The sequence below is a fragment of the Phodopus roborovskii genome, unplaced genomic scaffold (genome assembly GCF_943737965.1).
Source record: "Phodopus roborovskii unplaced genomic scaffold, PHOROB, whole genome shotgun sequence".
Taxonomy (NCBI): domain Eukaryota; kingdom Metazoa; phylum Chordata; class Mammalia; order Rodentia; family Cricetidae; genus Phodopus; species Phodopus roborovskii.
Genome location: NW_026126487.1, coordinates 2833692 through 2854489, shown reverse-complemented (window position 1 = coordinate 2854489; position 20798 = coordinate 2833692). Strand labels below are relative to the sequence as shown.

Here is a 20798-nt window from a genome sequence, read left to right as displayed (position 1 = left end):
AAGCTTATTAACTACATACTTACTGAGCACCTAATTATCTGTTATTAGCACTTTACTGGTGTCCAGTCATCTAATTCTCCTCATGGCTCTTTGCACATGGAGGATAGAGACACAGAGAAGCCAAGCCACTTGCTCAGCAGTCCCCAGAGAATAAGATGCAGAGCTGGGAGGTGCCAACATATTCCTGCCCTGGCTCACAGCCCACACCAGAGTCTTGGTGGCATGTGAAAGAGACATGATGCTGTAAAGGATGTTCATTAGTGCCCATAAGCCACCAGACTACCCCTCTCTCCAATCAAGAGTTGGGTTTAGTGACAGAAAGATGCCAGAGTTCCTATGGTGGCACTCTAGAGAGGGGTGACTGGGATGTAGGAGGAGAGGAAAGCTGTCAATCAAGTTTTTCAGGAGAAAATCCCTGAATGCAGATGTCATGAGCTGGTATAAATCTATTAAGAGCCCAGCTTTGGGTTTTGTTGGGCTTGTTTTGTTTTTCTTGCCCCTTTCTCCCATACATTTCCCAGCACACCAGCCGCCACCCACTGGGCAACTTGATTTGTCTACTGCCTCTAAATGGCTGGAAATATGGCAAACTGTCACCAATGATTAAAGTAGGATTTCCCAATGATTCCAGAACTCTTTCAAAATTTAAAACCTTGGACTCTTACAAAAAAGGTACCCATATGTATTGTGGGGCTTGGTGCTGGGTTGGGCTTCCCCATGTACTGGCTGGAGCTTGACACAAGCTAGAGTCATTTGGGAAGGAGGGAACTAAAACTGAGAAATGTCTCCCTAGTTTGGCCTAGGGACAAGCATGTGGTACATTCTCTTCATTAATGACTAAGGTGAGAGGGCCTAGCTTACTGCTGGCAATACCACCCCTGGGTGCATGTTCCTGGGTGCTATAAGAAAGGAAGCTGAGCAAGCCATGAAGAGCAAGTCAATAGGTAGCACTTCTCTATGGTGTTTACATCAGTTCTCACCCTGAGTTCCCGAACTGACTTCCTTGGATGATAGACCATAAGCTGTAAGATGAAGTAAACCATTTCCTCTACAAGTTGCTTTTGGTTGTGATGTTTTCCTCACAACGATAGAGACCATAACAAAGACATCCTGCTTATAGAGTATGATGGCCACACAGGCCTCACTAGATCCACCCCATGTGCATCCACTAGTCCAGTGCAAAATGACACCTGGAGCCCCCTTTCCAGATATATTGAAAACCTTCAAGGCAGGATAACAGAAGATTAAGCCAAGTAAGAGCAGGAAACTTCCAAGCAAACATGCAGTGCACAGGTGCCTTAATTGGCTTTCTATTGCAGTGATGAAATACCATAATCAAAGGCAATTTGGGAACGAAAGGGTTTATTTAGTTTACAGTTCCATATCACAGTTCATCCATCGCCCAGGGAAGCCAAGGCAGGAATCAAGCAGGGCGGGAACCTGGGGGCAGCAACTGAAGAAGAGAGGCAATAGAGGACCACTGTTTATCAGCGTGTTCCTCATGTCTTGCTTAGCCTGCATTCTTAGACATCCCAGGAACACCTGCTCAGAGGTGGTGCCAACAATGGGACGATCTCTTCCATATCAATCATTAATAAAGGAAAGGAAACACCCCCATAGACTCGCCTCTAGGCCAATCTGATGGAAGCGTTTCCTCAAGAGTCCCTTTCCCCAAACATACCTAGGTTTTTGTCAGGGTTGACAAAAAGCAACCCACATAACAGTTTACATGACCAGGAAGTCAGCCTACAGAGGATACACAGGGTCTCCTGTAGAGACCAGGACCTGGTAGCTCTCCAGCCGATACATGGAATGCAGAGCACAGAACCAGTTGATGAGGAATCAACAGATGAATCCAGGACCTAGTGAGTGGTCAGTCAACCTACAGGATGCATATCTCACCATCACCTTACCCTCTGAGTGTTGTTTGGGCACAGGAATTTGACTGCTGCTCCATTCGTGAGCACTCATAAGTGAGAGGCCTGACCCCTAGCCCTTGCTATGCCAGCTCACCCCACTAGAATGCTAGAAGGTATGGTGTATTATTGGCACAGAGAAGGCAACTGAGACAAAGAACTGCCCTGTGCTAACATTCACACAGCTGGTCAGACAGGCTTCTGGATTTCAACTCAGGAGACCTGCACGCTGAGCCTGCTACTGAGTTCAGGTGGGATGTCCTTAGGGAATCAAACTGCCCCTCTGAGGCCTTAACCCATTCTTTCTCCTCATCCCCTGCCCACCCCCAAGAGGAGTGATCCTTCAACAGAGATCTCTAATTCCATTGCACTATCAGCCCTACCTAGTATGGTTGATGGACCAGGTGAGAAGCCTGGACAGAAAGACAGCAGTAATTTATCCTTCTTCATCCACATTCCAAGTCTGGATGGAGGGACTGATACCAAGAGGTGAGGCATGTGCCCTGAGGCAACCCACCCAGCTCTGTCAGTGGCATGACCACTCAGAGCAGATCTCAGATATCTCAGATGCTTAGGCAGCCCCCACCATGCCCACCGAACCACTTTAGTTACTGGATTATTGTGCTAGAGAAGAGCGTGAGACACTTGGGGGCCAGGATAGGAGGGCCTGGCCAGCATGATCATGCTTGGACAGTGCAGGAAGACATGCCTTTGTCCCTGCTCTCCTCCTCTAGATCACAGACCTATTGTGTTGTAAAGAGCACCCTGCTCACTCCAGGCTCACAACTTACATTTTTTATCCATGAACACTAGCCCAGCATGTATGGTATGAGACCCTAGTGGAGGAGACCGTGATGCAGAATAAGGGCAGCATTTTGAAATATGACTGAAACCATATCTGTACACAGTAGGCTCTCAGTTAATGCCTATTACACTGACCTCAAGTGAAAAGGGAAATTCTTTTGAGGGCAGGGAGAACACTGTTCTAGCTTTGGACTTCATTGTATCAGTGACTAGCAAGTTTTCTCTCCAAGCACTAGGTAGCAAATATTCAAGCCGTGGTCTCTTCATGAAACCATCAGTTGCTACTGCTCAGGTCATACAAAAGCAGGGGAGACAATACAGGCACTGATAAACATTGCTAGCTTCCAATAAAACTTTATCTACAAAAGTCAGTGGATGGAGGTTTGGGGACCCCAATCTACTGCCTTCACACAAGCACTTACTTATGTCACAGTGTCTGTAAGTCAGGAATCCAGCCACATGAGACTTAGCTGCAATCTCTGGCTAGTAGCTCTCTGGAAGCTGCAATGTATGAGCAGCAGGGGCCACAGTCACCCTAAACCCAAGGTCCGGGGGAGTCTGTTGGGATTATAGAGATACATCACTCCCAGTAACCCATGAGGGATTCCCATGTGGACCACCCCACACTGCTACCTGCTGTCTAAGTGATCCAAAAAAACATCAGCCTGGGAAGCCAGGAGCTCTCTCCACAAACCACCTGCAGAATTAGCATCTCACTGCTACACCAAAAGCCAATTCTATGCCTTTTGTAATAAAACAGAGAAAGAAAAACACCGAGTGAATAATACTTTAAAAGTAAGAGTGGCTCCCAGTCCTAACTCGATAGATTTATAGGGGCTGGGAGGAGGTGGCTTCACCAATAAAGCGCTGAGCATCCAAGCGAAGGGCCAAATACAATCCTCAGATCCCAAGCAATAAAGAGCTGGGTGTGTTGATGCACGCTTCTAATCTCCCAGCACTTGGGACATGGAGACAATTGGATCCCTGAGGTCATTGCCCAGCTCAAAGAGCAAGCTCCTAGCCAGAGACTGTCTAAAAAAAGAAAAAGAAAAAAAAAAAACTAAGGTGGATGGGCCTGAGGAATTATACCCGAATTCACATACACACACACACACACACACACACACACACACGGCCTTAAAAGCCCAGTGTTTAAAGGAGCCCTCAGACAGCAGAGGTCAACAAGAGAGCATAGACGCCATCTCTTTTGTTTGTTTTCAGTTATCCTACAAAGAACCATGTTTCATTTTTGGCATATTTTAAACAATTTTTTCTTCCCTCCACCTCCTCCACCCCCCCGTTGCCCCTTTGCAACTTTCAACTCACATGCCCACTGCCCCCTTGCAAGCCCTGCCTCATGAGTCAAGCCCAGACTCAATGATGCCAGACTGGCTCTTCAACAAATTTAAGATTGAAAAATTGAAGGTTAGTGATGTAGCTCAATGGCAGAGTGCTGGTGATGAGGCTCTGGGTTGGATCCCCAGAACCATGAAAAGAAGGAAGGGAGATGGGAGGGAAGTTGGTTGGGACAGAGAGCAGTGAGTGAGGAGGGGCAGGTTGAGATTTCATATTAAGTGTCCAGCTTTTAAATAAGGGCTCAGCATGCATGTAGCAAAAGTTGCTGAACCTGGGACTAGGCTAGGAACAGAAGAGAGACACACTGTTGGAACAGTGCTACAGGATGTAGCCTCTGCTACAACCTTCCCAGGCACTTGTATTTGGAGTCTCCAAAAACCTGGCCCCAAGAATAAAGGGGACAATTATCTGGCTACTTCCTTCCTTTGTTGCCACATGTGTTCTACCCCTGCACATGGCACATGTGTGAGGGTCCTGCTGACAAAGGAAGCCAGAGGATGTAGTGGGTGTCATCAGCATAGATCTGCCTCCCCCTTGCTAAAGCAGTAACTAGAACTAGAGCTGAATGGGACAGAGTGACACACAGGTATCCACAGGGTTGACCCTCCCCGAAAGAAGTCAGGTATCCCCACCCTGTAGACTTCAAGCATGACCCCCATGATGGTTTTGACCAATGAAATGTGAGCAGAAGGACCCTAGTTCACACCCAAGTGGAAGCATCAACAGCCAGCTCTCAGGTCACCTTTTTCTCTTGCAAGGCATCCAGAGAGTGACTGTGTGAATTGGAGTTGTAGCCAGGAACATGCAGAGGCAGGATGCCCACTATTAAGATCTGAGGGATATTTGTTCTTGCCACTAACTCCAGCCCAGACTGGCAGAGGAAACAACCAAATCTACATAGAATTCCAAAATGACCACACCCCATAGGTAGGGGTGAGCCTGGGGCCATCACCATGAGACCTTCATGGTAAATGAGCAAAAGTCCTCTTTAACCAGTGAATTGGCTTTTGAAGTTTACATGCAAGCCACAGGCTCCTTGATAGCACAATCACATAGTCTTTGTGCCAGATCTGGAGACCTAGAGACCTAGGGAGCTGGGTCCAAGGACCAAGTCCCTCCTGGTGAGAGTTACATGACAGAGAGAGATGAATTTGTGAAGCAGAAAGTGTAGGCCTGCCTGCCTTCTTCCTCGGGGGTCTGAGGAAGTGCTGGAGTCAAGATTCAGAAAGGGGGCCTTGAGCTAAAGCACCAGGTCTCCTAAATTTACTTTGCTCCTGAAATTGGTGATTCGTTCATATGTTCCATGTTCACTGCCTATTCACCTCTTCTGAGTTCAGCAGTGTTTCCTAATAAGCTCTGCTGTTTTAAAGCCATCACATGCCAAGTGAGGAAAGACAAGGCAAGTGCTTAGAGGTCCATCTCCACCATGGACCCTTTACAGGTGCCCTGCCATTTGTTTAGAACAACTCTACACAGCAGGCATATAATGTGAGCCACAAATGCAACTCTCTAGTAACTATATTTGGGATTCATTAATATAATTTACTTTTTGTGTGTTTTGGTTTTTAGAAAAAAGGTTTTCTACTGTGACCTCCGTTGGCTGGGGACTCACTTTATATAGATCAGGCTGGCCTCAAATCCCATTTATCTTCTTGCCTCTGTCATGTAAGTACAGTGATTATATGCAAGCATGACTATACCCAGGCTAGCAACTGTATTTTAAAAAGTGAGAAGAGGTAACATTGTGTGTTCTGGGGTAAAAGGGGGGATTATGGTATAAAGTATATGCAGTTCTGTAGATGGAGTCCAGAGTCTATGCATGCTAGACATCTTCTCTACCACCAATCTGCTTTACTGGACCAATTAATTTTAATAACATACTTTATTTTTGGTACTTGTCTTTAAAGCCACTTATATGTTTTGCATTTAGCTCATCTCTCAGTTTGGAGGATTGCATCTCAGTTAGCCAATACCACTTGTGGCCAGTGATAACTCTATCACAGAAAGCAACCCTAAAATGCACATCCCCTAGAGGTTTTTTATTTATTTGCTTATTTATTTAACTGCTCTATCTCAACTAAAATGTCACCTCACAAACCTATCCTCTGTCTGTGGCTCTAAAGTCAAGGTTTCCTAGCCCCTATCACATCACCCCATCTACTGGGTTCTAGGGCTTCTGTCACTCGAGGTCCTACTCTGGATGACTGAAATTACAAGAAGTGGTTCTTTTTTTTTAGCTTCAGAGCAAGACAGCTCTACTGGGGTTCTGAGAAGAAATCCTTCCTTGCCTCTTGATGCTGTTGGCCTCCCTCAGCTGGTGGCTGTGTGCACTGGTCTCTGTCTCCTTTTGGTTCCAACCTGTGTCTTCCCTCTCTTTATAAGAATACTCACCATACTGATAAGGTCCTTCCCTCCTCAAACATGATATAAAAATAACAGCAGCTATGTGTACCATAGCCGAGCCTATCAGCTATAGTCATGCTTCCAAACAAGCCTCCATCTGGTGTTTCAGGAGGCTCTGGGTTGGGTAGGGCTCTACGAGCCAGACTCTGGGTACCCTCACTATTCCATGCCCAGCACTTGGCACAGAGAGGGGGAAGAGTGTGAGAGAATGACAGAGAAGAAACAGATTCATTCATCTCTAAGATGGTTCATGAGAGCCAAGACAAGCCTAAGCTAAGGAGAACATTGGGAGAAGCTTGATCCATCATTCCTACTGGGTAGAAGACTTTCTAGGTTTTTCTAGAAGCTCAGGGGTCAGCCCTGCTACAACTCAGTGAGAAACTCTGTGACCCCCTTGCAAAAGGACATGACTATCCATCCCTTGCACTTTTAGAAAGCAGCCCTCAACCAAAGGAACCTCAACTTTATCTTACACTGGGGTGAACAGCTCCAGCAAAGCAGAGGGGGCCAGGAAGGAAAGTTGGACAGATGTTCTCAGCCTTCCTGCCTCTGCCCTCCTTCCCTATAGCTTCTTTTCATGAAAAGGACTGTCTTCCAGCCACACCAAGAGTGGCTACCAACCCTACTGTTTAGAGGTCCCTGAAGATTGCCCTCAGAATGGAGTATGATAGGGGCTGATATGTAACATTGTGGTAGAAGGCTTGCCTAGCTAGAAATGAAGGTGAAGAGTAGGAAAGAGATAGAGAAAGGGGGAGGGAAAGGAAGGGAAGGGAAGGAGAGAAGAAAAGGGAGAGGAGAAATGGGGGGGGGAGAAAATAGAAGGGAAAGGGAAGGAAGGTGGATGAGGGGGCTGAAGGATTGGTCTTACATATTTTAGCCTTCCCATTTGTCAAACAAACCTTGAGATCTAAATATTGGAGTGGTTCAAAAGTATGATTCAGACAATCCAATCAATGGGGAAGTCATTATTAAGATTAACCACAAAAGTAGAGGTAGAAGACCATGCTTCTGTGTCATGAAGAGTCTGAAAGCTCCATCAGTGTGGGAGAGAATGAGGAAAAGCACATGTGGTAAATCCTACATGTTCAGACACTCATCATTAGACCTAAAACTATAGACCTCTTCTCCCTCCCACAACTGGGACCTTAGAAGGGACCGTGCAGTCTGGATACCAGTTCAATTTTTGCTCTAGGACTTGGTAAACAGTAAACAGCTTGAAGAATAGAAATGTGGGGTCCCAGTGGCTATTTCCTTCAACCCATCCAGCTCCTGGTATCAGAGGGAATACCAAGTACACAGAGCCTCAGTTTTCCAGTATTTCAAGGGCTGGGTCATCCTCCCATCTTTTTGTATGGATTAGGAAAGTAGCTTCCCTGTTTTGCCAAAACCAGAATACGCAGCGTAGTGAACACAGGTGTGGAGGGGTGAGGATGGGGTGTGATAAGTACCCTCTTCTCTTAGAAGTGTGTTCAGTAAACATCCTACACAGCCATGTGTGGCCTCTGGATAGTCTCTACCCAGTGAGGGATAGTGAGAATTAGTTGCAGTGTTACCTGGAAACGTGTAATGAGATTATTTGGTAATAGTAGCTCAGCCTGATAAGTTTTGTCTTAAACTGTTCACATTTGTGTTAACAGAACAACACATCCAAACCCTAAGCCAGGACAGCCCTTGAGATCTTCATCATCATTTTAGGGCAGAGAAAGAAACATTCCCTTTTCATGCTCTCATTTCTTCTAACAGTCACTACTCACACCCTTAGCGTTTGTTAATGACAGGGGATGTACTTGAACCCCGGCAGAAAGTGGCTTGCTGCTGTTAGTGTTTTCTTTCTGCCAACAGCTATTTTCCAGTTTACAGAAGGTGGAGGGATCAAATATTTATACAAAACCATGCATTTGCATTTTGAAAAGGACTCATTTTAAGGAAAAAATAATCTTCAGTCGGAAACAGTATAAGTGCTGGCAAGATGCTTGAAGATTCAGAAACCTGACCCTAGACAATGGCCTCCTTTCCACAATACATTTCAGCCAGCCATGGAATCCTGGCTAGGGACTTGCCTAGTAGGAAGTAGGAGACAAGGAGGCAGGAAAATGTCCTGAGGTGGGCTCTGGGCTTTGACTGCTAGATGTGGGCTCTGGGGCATAAATCTCTCCCCCTCCCCCCCCAGCCCCAAGCAGAGCCTGACCTGCCTTCTGAAGGCTGGGGTCCCTTTCACCTGAGCTTGGCTGGCCTGGGGAGCGGCTGCATCTGTTAGATGACTGGGAGCCAGCCTCATCGTCTAGAAAAGAAGTGGGTCTCTGATAGCCAACTGATTCAACCTGCCAGAGTCAAGCGATGCCCGCGTGGCCCCAGGATGAAGATGCGTGTGGCACAGTGCGCATGGTGCGGCTATGTTTCATCCTAAAAGGTCACTCTTGTCGCAAACAACGCATAGTCGTTAGAGAACCGAGCCAGGCTCTCCTCAGGACTCTGATCACCGGGAAAGGATTCCAAGGCCCGCGACAGCCATGCCTTAACGCAGGCAGCGGCACCTTTGTGGAAGCCAGAGCAAGCAGAGGGCTGGCAAGGCGCTCTAAGAGGTCACTTCCTCGTCCCCCCCCCCCATCCCGGTCGGTAACTAGGGCCACAAGGCCCCGGGCCTACTATCGGGCTCCCTTGGGTCCACACCAACCTTGCCCACTCCGCACCGCAGAGACGCATCATTTCCATGCAACAATGCAAACGCACTCATTACCATATTCTCAATATGCATGAAGAAAATGTGCGACGTTGGCCGAGCCCCATCGCCCTGCTCTGGCCTCCGCATCCAATAAGGCGACATATTCATCTCCCAAGATGGATGAGAAGGGGATGCCTGGGAAGCAGATCCACAGGCGGGGGAGGGAACAAATTCTGTAGAGGAAAGGAAATGAGAGTAAACCTGCAGAAGAGAGCCTGGGATAGACCAAGATTGAAATAGGGTGATGGGGACGAAAGAGAGAGAGAGAGAAAGAAGAGGAAACCGAGAAAGCGAGATGGGGGAGATGAAAACAGGGGACTGAAAAACTGAAATTAAAAAAAAAAAAAGACGGTGGGAGGGAGAACACATTTGGAGTTTAAAAAAATTTAGAAAAATAAAGGCTCCGGAAATCAAACATACAGAAAATGTGAGGAATAGACAGGACGGAAAAGAACAAGGCGGTCAACGGAAATGCTCATCGCAGGTGGAAACGGGATGAGCCTGCATAGAAAAAGAGAAATAAAACCACTCGCGCTCAGGGCCAGGGTTTTCCATCCATGCTGGGATTCCCGGAGCCAGAGCGCAGATCTGGCCACTCCAAGGCCGGTGGCTGAAGGCCTGGTCCGGAGGTTCAGGAGCGCTCGGAGAGCCGGCTGGAGAACCTCGCGCTTCTCGTGGGGCGTCCTGGCCGGCTCTGCGGTGCACAAATCAGGCCTAGGGCCCAAGCAGCCGATGCTGCAACCTTTCCAACCGGCAGCTGGCAGCTTCTCGAGCGCTGGGAGAGAAGTTTGCAAAGTTTATCCCAAAGTTTCCCAGTTTCCAGTAGCGTCTCTTGACCCAGGGACAGCCTCACAGGTTCTTACAGCTAACAGGGCTCAGCTAGAGTTGCAGGGCAGACGCGGCCCAGCCCGCGCCTCCTGGGATGCTCCGAGGCCGGATTCACAGTCAAATGTGAATTCCTCCCCGTGCTACGCCAGGCCACGCATCTGCAAGTCCGTGTGGCTGCTAATAGCGGAGAGAGAGAACGCGAAAGCGAGAGAGGGGGAGAGAGAGAGAAAAGGAAAAAAAATATTCTCAGCTCAATTTAAGTCTCATGGAAAGGGCTTACAACTGTAATTAAATCATTAAATTCTTGTCTACGCTTCACAGAGCGGAGAGAAATTAACTTCCCACCAACCTCATTTTCTATTTGAACATGAAATAATGATTTTCTGCCCGTCTAATTACAAAGCCAACATCTGATCAAGCCAGCATCCAGAGGGGATTATCGCATGCGCGAGTATTAGACCTCATTACCAGCTTGAGTGCAAAATTATTACATCTTGTAATTGGATGGTGAGATTTATATACAGATCGGCCCGGTTTCTGTAAGATTGTAATTACAAGCTTCGTTGGTTAGCTACTTATCAGAACTTTGCAGGAAAACAAAACAAATGACTGAGGAAAACGAGCGTTTCATTAACCTGTAACCCCAACGCGCGCGGGGGAAGGGGGGCAGTGGGAGCGCACGCCCGCAGCGTCTGCAGGAAGCTGAAGGATGGCCAGCAAGCATTGCCTCTGGGGGACTCTGGGCCTTGGGAGGAAAAGACTAAAGACTGGCCAACTGAGGGCTGCTGCGGCTCCAGGAGATGGGGGATGCAAGCACAAGGGGTGGGGGGAGCTGGACCAAGAGAGTGAAGAGGTGGGGGCTGGTGGCTCCGAGTGTGAGTGATTTTCTCCCTTCAAGTTCCGAACTTGATGGGCCTCTCCCAAGCAGTTGTCCTCCAGCGTGTGTGCTCCTGGCGCCCTGGGCCAGACTAGAGAGCATCCACTTAAAGGGCTGGCAGCACTTTGTGCACTGGGACTGTTGGAACAAGGAAGGTGCTGGAGAAGCTTCTGCCAGCCGCACGTTGTTGTGTTCAGGTCTTTTCCCAATCAACTCCCCCGTGCACCTGCTTCTCTTCGCTTGCGGTGCTGTGCAAATATGTCAATCTGACCTAATCTGGATTAAAAATCCCTCGCAAAGGTTCAACAACCGGCGGATTCAAAAGCTTAGTCTGGGAGCTGGGTTCCACTGCCCTGGTCCTGTTGAAGAACCAGAGCCATGTCGTGACTCCAACCGCTGGGGATGCTGAATCCCGACTTGGAGTGCAGATTTCAAGGCCTGGCCAAGGCTCTTCTTCCCATTTGGTCACGGGGTAACAGGGAAGCTGTTTCTGCCTCTGGCCTGGGATGCCTGGAGGGATCTAATTAAGTGAGGTTCTTAGGTTCATTTCTGGGTCTAGAGGTTCACCTTCTGGGCCAGGGGTGGCCCCCTGCCGGCGTTGGGTCCTTCCTGAGAACAGCCTGGCTCTTCCGGTGCTTCTAGGTCGATAGCTGGTTAATGCAATGCGGAAGGAGCATCTCAGGGGCGCCTATGTGAGACTGTGTGTGTGTGTGTGTGTGTGTGTGTGTGTGTGTGTGTGTGTGTGTGTGTGCGCGCGTGCGCGCGCGCGCGCGTGTGTTTTGTAGTTTTGCGTTTTGTTTTTCTTTTCCACTGGAAAAAAGAAAAAGAAACAAGAAAAAACGGAATTAAATATTCGTGTTTTCACAGAAGCCTCTTCGCCCACCTTGGAATCTGACTCTGTTGACCATTGGCCTGGTCCACCACTGTGTAGGTAGGTCTTCGGTCTTCACAGCTGCCTAACAAGACTCACAGTCCTATACATAGGAAAGATCCTGGGAAATAATGTCACCTCGATTCTGTACCCTTAAGACCCTTCCTGAGCAGGTGAGTCCTGGCTTCCCTTGACAGATTTAACCAGAAACGGAATCCGGCTAGGGAAAAGCATTTGAAGGCCACAGCTGGCCTTGCAGTGCCTCCTCTGTCAGTCTCACCAAAAGCCAACCTCTGTAAGGCTCACCCAGCACCAGGCATGGAAGGCCAGGAAGGGATAGAGAAGCCGCACAGAGCCAATTTAGGGAGATTCCAGATGCTGCCATTGAACTCTAAACCCCAACTTCAGTCTGCGCTTACCTACTAATTTTCTGAGTGGCACCTCCTGGCCTGTGGAATGTAATAGGAGGTGGCACACGGACTCTACTCTTGACTGGAATCCAGAGCCAGGGTGAAAGAAACCTTCATTCCCTAACTTAACTATTCATACCAGAGCCGACCAGCCCGGACCCCTCAGATCCCTCCACTGGGAATTCATACTTGACTTGTAGATCAACTAGAGACGCTGGAGTGGCGTTTCTGCCTCTAAGCTGGGGATCCTCGCTCTTCTAAAGAATCGCAGCCCTGGAGTTGTCCGGGCCAGCCGCAGGCCCGCAGTAGGCCTGGCCCTCGCGTGGGCCGCCGCTACAATCTAAGTCGCTTAGCTAGGAGCCACAGCTATTCTGAGAATTTCAGTGTGGTTTTCCGCTGCACACCATAATCCGTCAAGGTGGGCAATTGGACACTACCATTTCAAGTTAGATTTAGGTATCCTACTCTACAACATTTAGATATCCTACCAGAAAACCAGTCTTGCACCCCACCCCCGCATGCACAGGCTCCACGGCTCTAGGGGATTGTCACCAAAAGAAAACACTGGCGTTGGGCCCAGAGAACAGAAGAAGGGACAGTGAAATGAATGGTCGTAATCGACCAAAAACACCAACACAGAAACTTCTCGAAGTGCTCTCAGAAAGTTCCCAGAGCCTCCGCCATGAGACTCTATGCTCCTCCCCCACCCCACAGTCAGGAGCTCCAACTCTGCGTGCTCCGCAAGACCACCGGGGAGTCCAACTCACTTTCTAATGAGAATTCTCACCGAGGTACCCCGGAGGTGTTAACGTGGTAAACTGCAGGGCTCCCCTAGCACAGAATCAGTCTTTTAAAAGCTCGGAGGGGCAGCACTCCCTACTCCCAGGCTGCACGCTCAACTCTTTTAGCAGCCGGCTGAGGCTACTGGGAGCGTCCTAGGGACCAGAGCTGAGAACTGCAAAGGGAAACACCACCGCACAGAAAAACCCCCGGAGCCTGCCCGGGTCCGGGGTCCCGTCCCACCCCGGAACTACAGCGGCTGTGGGGACTGAGAAGTGAGGAGTTGGGAGACCCGAGGGGAGAGATGACCCAGAACTAACCCGCCACTCCAGGTCTGGGCTCTCCCCTCCCTGTGCTGGCAGAGGGGGGCGGGAAAAGACTGCGTCCCGTCCCGTCCCGCCCCGCCCCGCCCGGCGCTCTGTATACGCGAGGGAAGGCTGCCTCGCCCAGAAGGCTCCCGGGTGATTGGAGATTCCAGGAGGAGACGCGAGGAAAAGTCGAATAAGAGGGCGCAACGTCAGACTCGAGATTTGGGGAAGGGTGAGGGAGGGGGTGGAAGGGCGGGGACGGACACACAGACACTGACGCGGACACACACCCCCTGCACAGCATTCTAAGTGTCTACAACTTTAGGTCGTTTAGCCCAGGACCGGGGAGAGGGAAGAGAGCCAGAGAGAGAAAAAGAGATTTAAAAGAGGAGTCAGACTAGGAAAAGTGAAGAGAGATGAGAGGTGAGCAAAAGCAACCGTGAGAAAGGGAAAGAGGGGGAAAAAGCCGCAGTTTCCCAACGCCCAGGACTGCCAAGGAGCCTCGGGAGCGGAAGCGACCAGGGGGTGGGGTAAGGGGGACGCAGCGAGGGGAGGGGAAAGGAAAGGACAGGAGGGGAGTGTAAACTATAGGAGGGCGAAGGAAGCCAGGCGCGACACAGCTTTGGGAGAGGAGGACAGAACTGAGCGCTGCGCGCAGAGCGGCTCTCCCGGCCTAGAGGAGGGAGAGCGGCGCAGAGAGGAGGGGCTTGAGGCCCCGTAGAAATGTCAATCAGAGCCCGGAGCCCAGGGAATCTCGGCCAATCTGTTCGGACCTGACCTGACTCCTCGCCGCCGCCGCCGCCGCCGCCGCCGCTGCCGCCGCCGCGGAACAGATCAATAGGCGAACGCGGAGTGCGGCGCAGCGCGGCCCGAGCTCGGCCCAGCCCCCGATGCGCTCCGGAGCCAACGTGCGGCTCTGAGCACGGCCGCGCCGGGGGCCGGGCCCCCTCTCCTTAGGTGCCCCGCGGGCCACCATGTCCTTCCCCCAGCTCGGATACCAGTACATCCGCCCGCTCTACCCACCCGAGCGCCCTGGAGCCGCAGGCGGCGGCGGCGGCGGCGGCAGTACGGGGGGCCGGAGCGGTCCGGGAAACGGAGCCTCGGAGCTGGCCGCCTCCGGGTCTCTATCCAATGTGCTTTCGTCCGTGTACGGGGCACCCTACGCCGCGGCCGCAGCTGCAGCTGCCGCCGCGCAGGGTTACGGCGCCTTCCTGCCCTACGCTACGGAGCTGCCCATCTTCCCACAGCTGGTAAGAGAAGGAAAAAACCGGGAAAGAGGGGTTGGAGCTGGGGTGCTGGGTGAGTGTGCAGAAGAAAGCCAGGGTCCGGGCGGGAGGGTGGAGGCGGCGGTGGCGGCTGGAGCTCTCACGCGCTCCCCCGCGCGTGTCCCTTTCCTTTTCCATGTGCGTACAGGGCGCTCAGTATGAGCTGAAGGACAGCCCTGGGGTGCAGCATACGGCCACGGCCGCCGCGTTCCCGCACCCGCACCCTGCCTTCTACCCCTACGGCCAGTACCAGTTCGGGGACCCGTCCCGTCCCAAGAACGCCACGCGCGAAAGCACGAGCACGCTCAAGGCTTGGCTCAACGAGCACCGCAAGAACCCGTACCCCACCAAGGGAGAGAAGATCATGCTGGCCATCATCACCAAGATGACCCTCACCCAGGTGTCCACCTGGTTCGCTAACGCGCGCCGGCGCCTCAAGAAAGAGAATAAGATGACGTGGGCACCACGAAGTCGCACGGACGAGGAGGGCAATGCATATGGGAGCGAGCGGGAGGAAGAAGATGAAGAGGAAGATGAGGAAGAGGGCAAACGCGAGCTGGAGATGGAGGAGGAGCTCGCAGGAGAGGAGGAGGACACGGGGGGCGAGGGCCTGGCGGACGACGAGGAGGATGAGGAGATCGATTTGGAAAACTTAGACAGTGCCGCAGCCGGGCCGGAACTGGCTCTGGCTGGGGCAACGCACAGGAATGGCGACTTCGGCCTAGGACCCATTTCGGACTGCAAAAATAGTGACTCGGACGACAGCTCTGAAGGCTTGGAGGAGCGACCACTATCGGTCCTGAGCCTGGCCCCAGTGCCACCGCCTGTGGCCAGGGCTCCTCCATCTACACCCTCTCCACCCTCGGGCCTGGACCCCTGTGCTCCCGCACCAGCGCCCTCCTCCGCCCTTCAGAAGCCCAAGATCTGGTCACTGGCCGAAACGGCCACCAGCCCGGACAACCCACGTCGCTCGCCTTCTGGAGCCGGAGGTTCTCCTCCTGGGGCAGCCGTCGCGCCCCCGACGCTGCAGCTCTCGCCCGCGGCTGCCGCTGCAGCAGCAGCAGCACACAGACTCGTCTCGGCGCCGCTTGGCAAATTCCCGGCTTGGACCAACCGGCCTTTCCCAGGCCCGCCGCCCGGCCCGCGGCCACACCCGCTGTCCATGTTGGGCTCGGCCCCACAGCACCTGCTGGGACTTCCCGCAGCCGCGGCTCACCAGGCGGCTGCCGCCGCTGCCTATGCTCGGCCTACGGAGCCAGAGAGTGGAACAGGTGACTACAGGAGTATGGGTCACAGGGAAAGGGTGTTGGTGGGGCTCTCGCCTTGGCTAGAGGGAAAGAACAAGGGTTTGGGGGACATACGGTGTTTTCCTCTTCAGGGTCCTAGAGGCCTGGACCCAGAGTTCTGAAGGCCTCCCTTTTCTTCCCCTTGTTTCCTACAGATCGCTGTAGTGCCTTGGAAATGGAGAAAAAGTTGCTCAAGACAGCTTTCCAGCCGGTGCCAAGGCGGTAAGAGACCCCGTACTTGTGAAGCAGAGTGGGAGACCCTTCAGGAGAGATAAGAAAAGCACAGAGCCAGTGACAGAAACTGTTTGCTCCCCACACCGCACCCCGGGAGGGGAGAAAAGTGGCTGGGAAACTATTTCTAAAAAGCACCAAAACCCATTATTGTGTCACTTGTTGTGGATCCATAGACGCGTTTCCATTCTCAGCTCGGGCACCTCAAGCAGGGCCAGGGCGTGTGGGTACAGAGCTGGGAAAGTCTGGCCCCTCCAACAAGACTCTGGAGCATAAGGCCTCCCCTGCACCATGCCGGTCTCCTTCTAGTCCCGACCTGGAATTCTGAGCTCTTCTGTCCAGCTTATAGTTAATACACCCAGGGCTGAACAAGTCCCTAAACCTGACCCTACGCTCAGTAGAGTGTCCCCTAGCTGAGGAGGCTCCATATCTCTAAATCTCGCTTCCTTTGCTCCCACTCTCTTCCAGGCCCCAGAACCACTTGGATGCTGCTCTGGTCTTATCAGCTCTCTCCTCATCTTAACTCTTTCAACAATTTTTAAATCGTTGTACTAATTGTAAAAAAAAAAAAAAAAAAAGCAACCCGCTCTGTATAGTTATGACTTGCAAGCATGTCTGTGTATGAATACCTAAAAAAAGAAACACTAAACCAACCAACCAACAAACAAAAAGAATGAAAGGAAGAATAAAGCCAGTCCCCCTTGGCCCTCCCCAAGTCGCTTCTGTACTGCCCCACATTAGATTGTGAGGCTCGTTTGTCCTGTTGATTTCGGGGGGGGGTGGTGAGCAGGGTGCAGAGAGAATAAGCGTGTCTGAGTCTTTTTGTATATACAGAAAATGTACATACGTGTGAACCAAATTGTACAAGAAAGTATCTATTTTTGGCTAAATAAATGAGCTGTTGCCACTTTTGACTATAATCGGCGGGTCTGCCACCTGAACAGATCTGTTTGATGGTTCTTTGGTGTTTTAGCGTCCCTCAACCCCACCTCACCCCACCCCACCCACGGCTGTTTAAAGAATCTGCAGGAAAGGGCGAGCATAGTCTGAGGACAGCAATGGCGGAAGTTATCCGCTCAGAGGTAGGCAAGCTAGGGCCTCTGCAAGAAGGGGCGATGGAAGTCCCTGCCTCCCCCACCCCCGCCAGAGAAAGGGCGGAGACCGAGGAGAAAAGGGGGTCGATTCCCTACGAGGAACTGGGGAACTGGGTTCTGTCCGGGGGTTCATTGGAGTAACCTTGGAGCCTTGGGGCCTTCTCTGATGACTTAGCAGAAAGATTTAGGGAAGCATTCAGGAGCTTAGGGCGTGGATTGAGAGGATCTCCCTCCCTGCTCCCATTCCGACCCCACACAACTGGTGTTTCTCAGTCCCTCAGTCCCGTGTATAGGGACTGTCCACGCTCAACTTCGAGGCCGCTCCCACCGCGCTTCGCTCTCTAACACCTCCTTCCTTATAGGTGTAAGGGCGATGGGGATCCGCGAGAGAAACCCGGGTGCTCATACTTCCCGCTTGGTGGCGTGTGACCGCGCTGGAGTTGGGAGTTCGGGAGGCGGCATTTGGTTCCTAGGTGCTTCTGGGCGTTTTACTCTGAGTGCCAGGGAAGGGGCTGCTTTTCAGAGATGCTGGCGTGGGTTCGGGGTGGAGTACCGACACCTTTGGAACAGGGATTGCCGCAGGAGTCCGCCTGGAATGGGGGGAGGAGGGGAGAGACAGTGGGAAACCTGGGGCTGGAGCTCCCTCTACAGGACATAAGGGACGCTCGGCGTCCGGCCCCTCCAGCCTCTGCAGCCAGGCCGACCTCCTGGCCCCTAGCTCGACTTGACCATGCTGGCCGGGCTTGCCCAACTTTGACGCTAGGAACTGGACAGTCACTCTTAGGATAGTAACACCTCGGGGTTCGAAGTGGGGGCACCTTTGAGGCACCTCTTTCTAAGACTTTATGATTTTCAAGGCTAGCCGGATGTCATACATGGGAGATGCAGAGCAGGGCTTGTGACTGTCATGCACGCTGGGGGCTGGGGGTGGTCATGAAGAGCTGAAGTCTGGATCAGGTACAGTTAACCTTATGTACTTTCGAGAGTCTGTGAGCTAGGGCAGCCGGCATTTACGGGTCCACGAGGTGTGGACCCCACTGCCAGCGCCACGAAGACCTGGGGCAGGTGCTCAGAGCAACGTGTGTCCCCAGAACAGAGACCCGAGGAGGGAGGCAGCCACGGGCCTAAAGATAAGGACATCGGGGCGGGAGGGGAGGGGTGCTTAGATATTCGCGCAGAGACCTCCTCGTTCTCTTTGCTAAGGTGATTCAGAGGCTCAAGGTCCTTCACGGTGAGACTGGAACTCCATCTTCTCAGGCCATGCAGCTCAAGTCAGTACCTCAGGATGAGGACTAGAGCTCTGGTTAGCACTGTACAAGGGCCACACCCCTCCTCCAGCTCCTGTGCTTAGTCAAGGCCCACACTGGCTGCCCATTTACTTCCAGGAAGCCAATGGCATAGAACTCACTTCCTTGGGTCCTTTCTCATCAGTCTGCCTCACAAGGTGGAGCGAGGATGACAGAGGATGTTGTGCCCGTGTTCATTCTTAATTAAGTAGCAATGTTCAGTCATTTGCAGATGCTCAGACAAACGTCCTCAGTTCCGGGACAAGGGTGGCAGTATCTGCTAACCCCTTCCTATTGCCCAGAAGGGTGAAGACACTTCCACTTCCTTTGGGTGACTCAGGAGCCTCTACGACCAGCTCCACCATGAGAAAGAGAAAATTTCCTGGGAGAAAGGCGATCTTGGTAGCTGCAGCAGATGTCTTCTAGGAGGAATGCCCAAGGAGAGGGGTTTCTTCAATGGAGGCAAATGGGTGTGGAGAGGCTAGTCAGGGCCCAGTAGGTCTGACAGCAGACATAGGGCCTCTCTCCAGGGAAGCCTTTGGAACTACTCAGCTTTTCTAGCTTTCTTATTCCCATATAATGGCCTTTGCTTAGGTCCTGCCTGTTTGTCTTGAAAGAACAGCAACAGGATGTACTAGGGGAGTCAGACTAACCCTGGACATAGCTCCATGCGGTGTGTACTTCTAACTCCACCCATCCCAAGTTGACCTCAATATAATAACTTAACCAAAGCAATACGCAAGCTCCCAGGTCCCCAACAAAAGAAGAAAGGGTTCCAGGAACCTTCTGCATCCCTTACTATTGATGTATAAAATATAGGAGGAAACAGTTGAGATGGCGGCAAGGATAAGAAGAAGCAGAGAACATCTTGTCTACAATGCACCTTCAATTAGAGATGAAATATGTCAATCCCCCACTGGGAAGAGCCTCTGCTATGCAATCGGATACTCAGAGCACTCCAAGGTGTGTGGGGGATCAAGTACATCAGAGGCACTGCTTTCCTTAATATCTGCACATAGATAGTGGGGGGGGGGCAGTGCCTTCCAGGGCTGGGGAGGCTAAAGAGAATAAAATCACCCACCCAGGTGACTACCTGCATATTAATGGTTTCTAACTAAATTGTCTTGGTGGGGGGATTCAGGCAGAAAGAAGTACAGTGCAATTCCAAAGTGACAAAGAAGGGCCAGGGCCTACTACATAAAACTCCACTCACTTGCTCTATACTGTGAGTAAAGAGGGGACAAGTCCCACCTACTAGTTGGCATTCTCTGGGTACCTGGAGGGCAGGGAGACCCAAAGGCTCCTCAGTCACTGCCTTGCCTGTTTTGGGAGGAGGTTAGCCACAGAGACTGATGCCTGGGTAACAGTTGCATGTCAGATGAGGTGGTGGTGGCGGCTCACACCTTTAATCCCAGCACTTGGAAGGCAGAGGCAGGTGAATCTCTGTAAGTTCAAGGCCAGCCTGGTCTACTGATCAAGTTCCAGGACAGCCAGGGCTGTTACACAGAGAAATCTTGTCTTGAAAAAAAAAAAAAAAAAAGAAAGAAAGAAAGAAAGAAAGAAAGAAAGAAAGAAAGAAAGAAAAAACAAAAGAAAAACAAAAAAGAATTGCCAGATATTTTCTAGGTTTGGGTATATTTGGAGGTTTTACCAGGACTCCCTTTGGAACTGATTCCTTGTATCCTTCTGGCAACATTCTATCCTTCCTAGAATCCTTGGTTACATGTGTTCTGGTGAAAGTTCCACCTTATCTTCCTCCCATATCTTCCTCCAAACCCTTGTGTATCTCAGAAAGCCTACCAAATGATGACCCCTCACCCAGAGATGCTCAAGACTACTCCCACAGGATATTTAAACTGTCCCCCAGAAAATAGATGTGTGGTTTTCCGGTCCGTTCTCTTTTTTCTGGCTTCTCTCTGGATGACCAGAAGGCCATCTATGAGCATTGTATCCATTAAACGCAGGCTTTTTCTAATTGGGTTTGATTTAGTCTGATTTGGATTGCTGCATCGGCAGAGAGGCTTATTGGGTTTTGAAACTTCAACATCTACCCCTGTTGGGGGGGGCAACTACAAGTCTGTAAAAATTGTGTCTGTGTTTGAAGCTAACTCTGACTTGAGCCTCATACTTCCTCCACCTCACTGAACATCCGGGAAAGGTTGGGTTTGACAGACTTAGCCAAACTTTCTTGCAAATCCATCAGTGGTTAAGAATGGACCTAAAAAAAAAGAATGGGGTAAGAGGATTCCATACACCATCAGGTAGTCCTTCCTGATCTGAATTGGCCACTGTCATCTGATCCACTCATGTAGCCTGACCACACTAAAAATGTCTACCTGCTGTGGGATTGCTTCCAGAAAC

General features: G+C 51.1%; 1 protein-coding gene across 1 annotated transcript; it reads left to right on the top strand.

The window, feature by feature from the left end:
• Positions 1-13828: 13828 nt before the first annotated feature.
• Irx3 (iroquois homeobox 3) lies at positions 13829-16977 on the top strand. The gene is made up of 4 exons (XM_051195119.1): positions 13829-14525; positions 14689-15811; positions 15982-16048; positions 16526-16977. Exons 1-4 carry the CDS (start codon positions 14250-14252, stop codon positions 16578-16580), a joined length of 1521 nt encoding a protein of 506 aa, XP_051051076.1. The 5' UTR covers positions 13829-14249; the 3' UTR covers positions 16581-16977.
• The last annotated feature ends 3821 nt before the right edge of the window (positions 16978-20798 follow it).

Coding starts and splice junctions, on each gene's coding strand:
- Irx3 (XM_051195119.1), top strand. CDS start 14,250: ATGTCCTTCCCCCAGCTCGGATACCAGTACATCCGCCCGCTCTACCCA. Junction 14,526..14,688: donor TGCCCATCTTCCCACAGCTG/GTAAGAGAAGGA, acceptor ATGTGCGTACAG/GGCGCTCAGTATGAGCTGAA. Junction 16,049..16,525: donor TTCCAGCCGGTGCCAAGGCG/GTAAGAGACCCC, acceptor ACTCTCTTCCAG/GCCCCAGAACCACTTGGATG.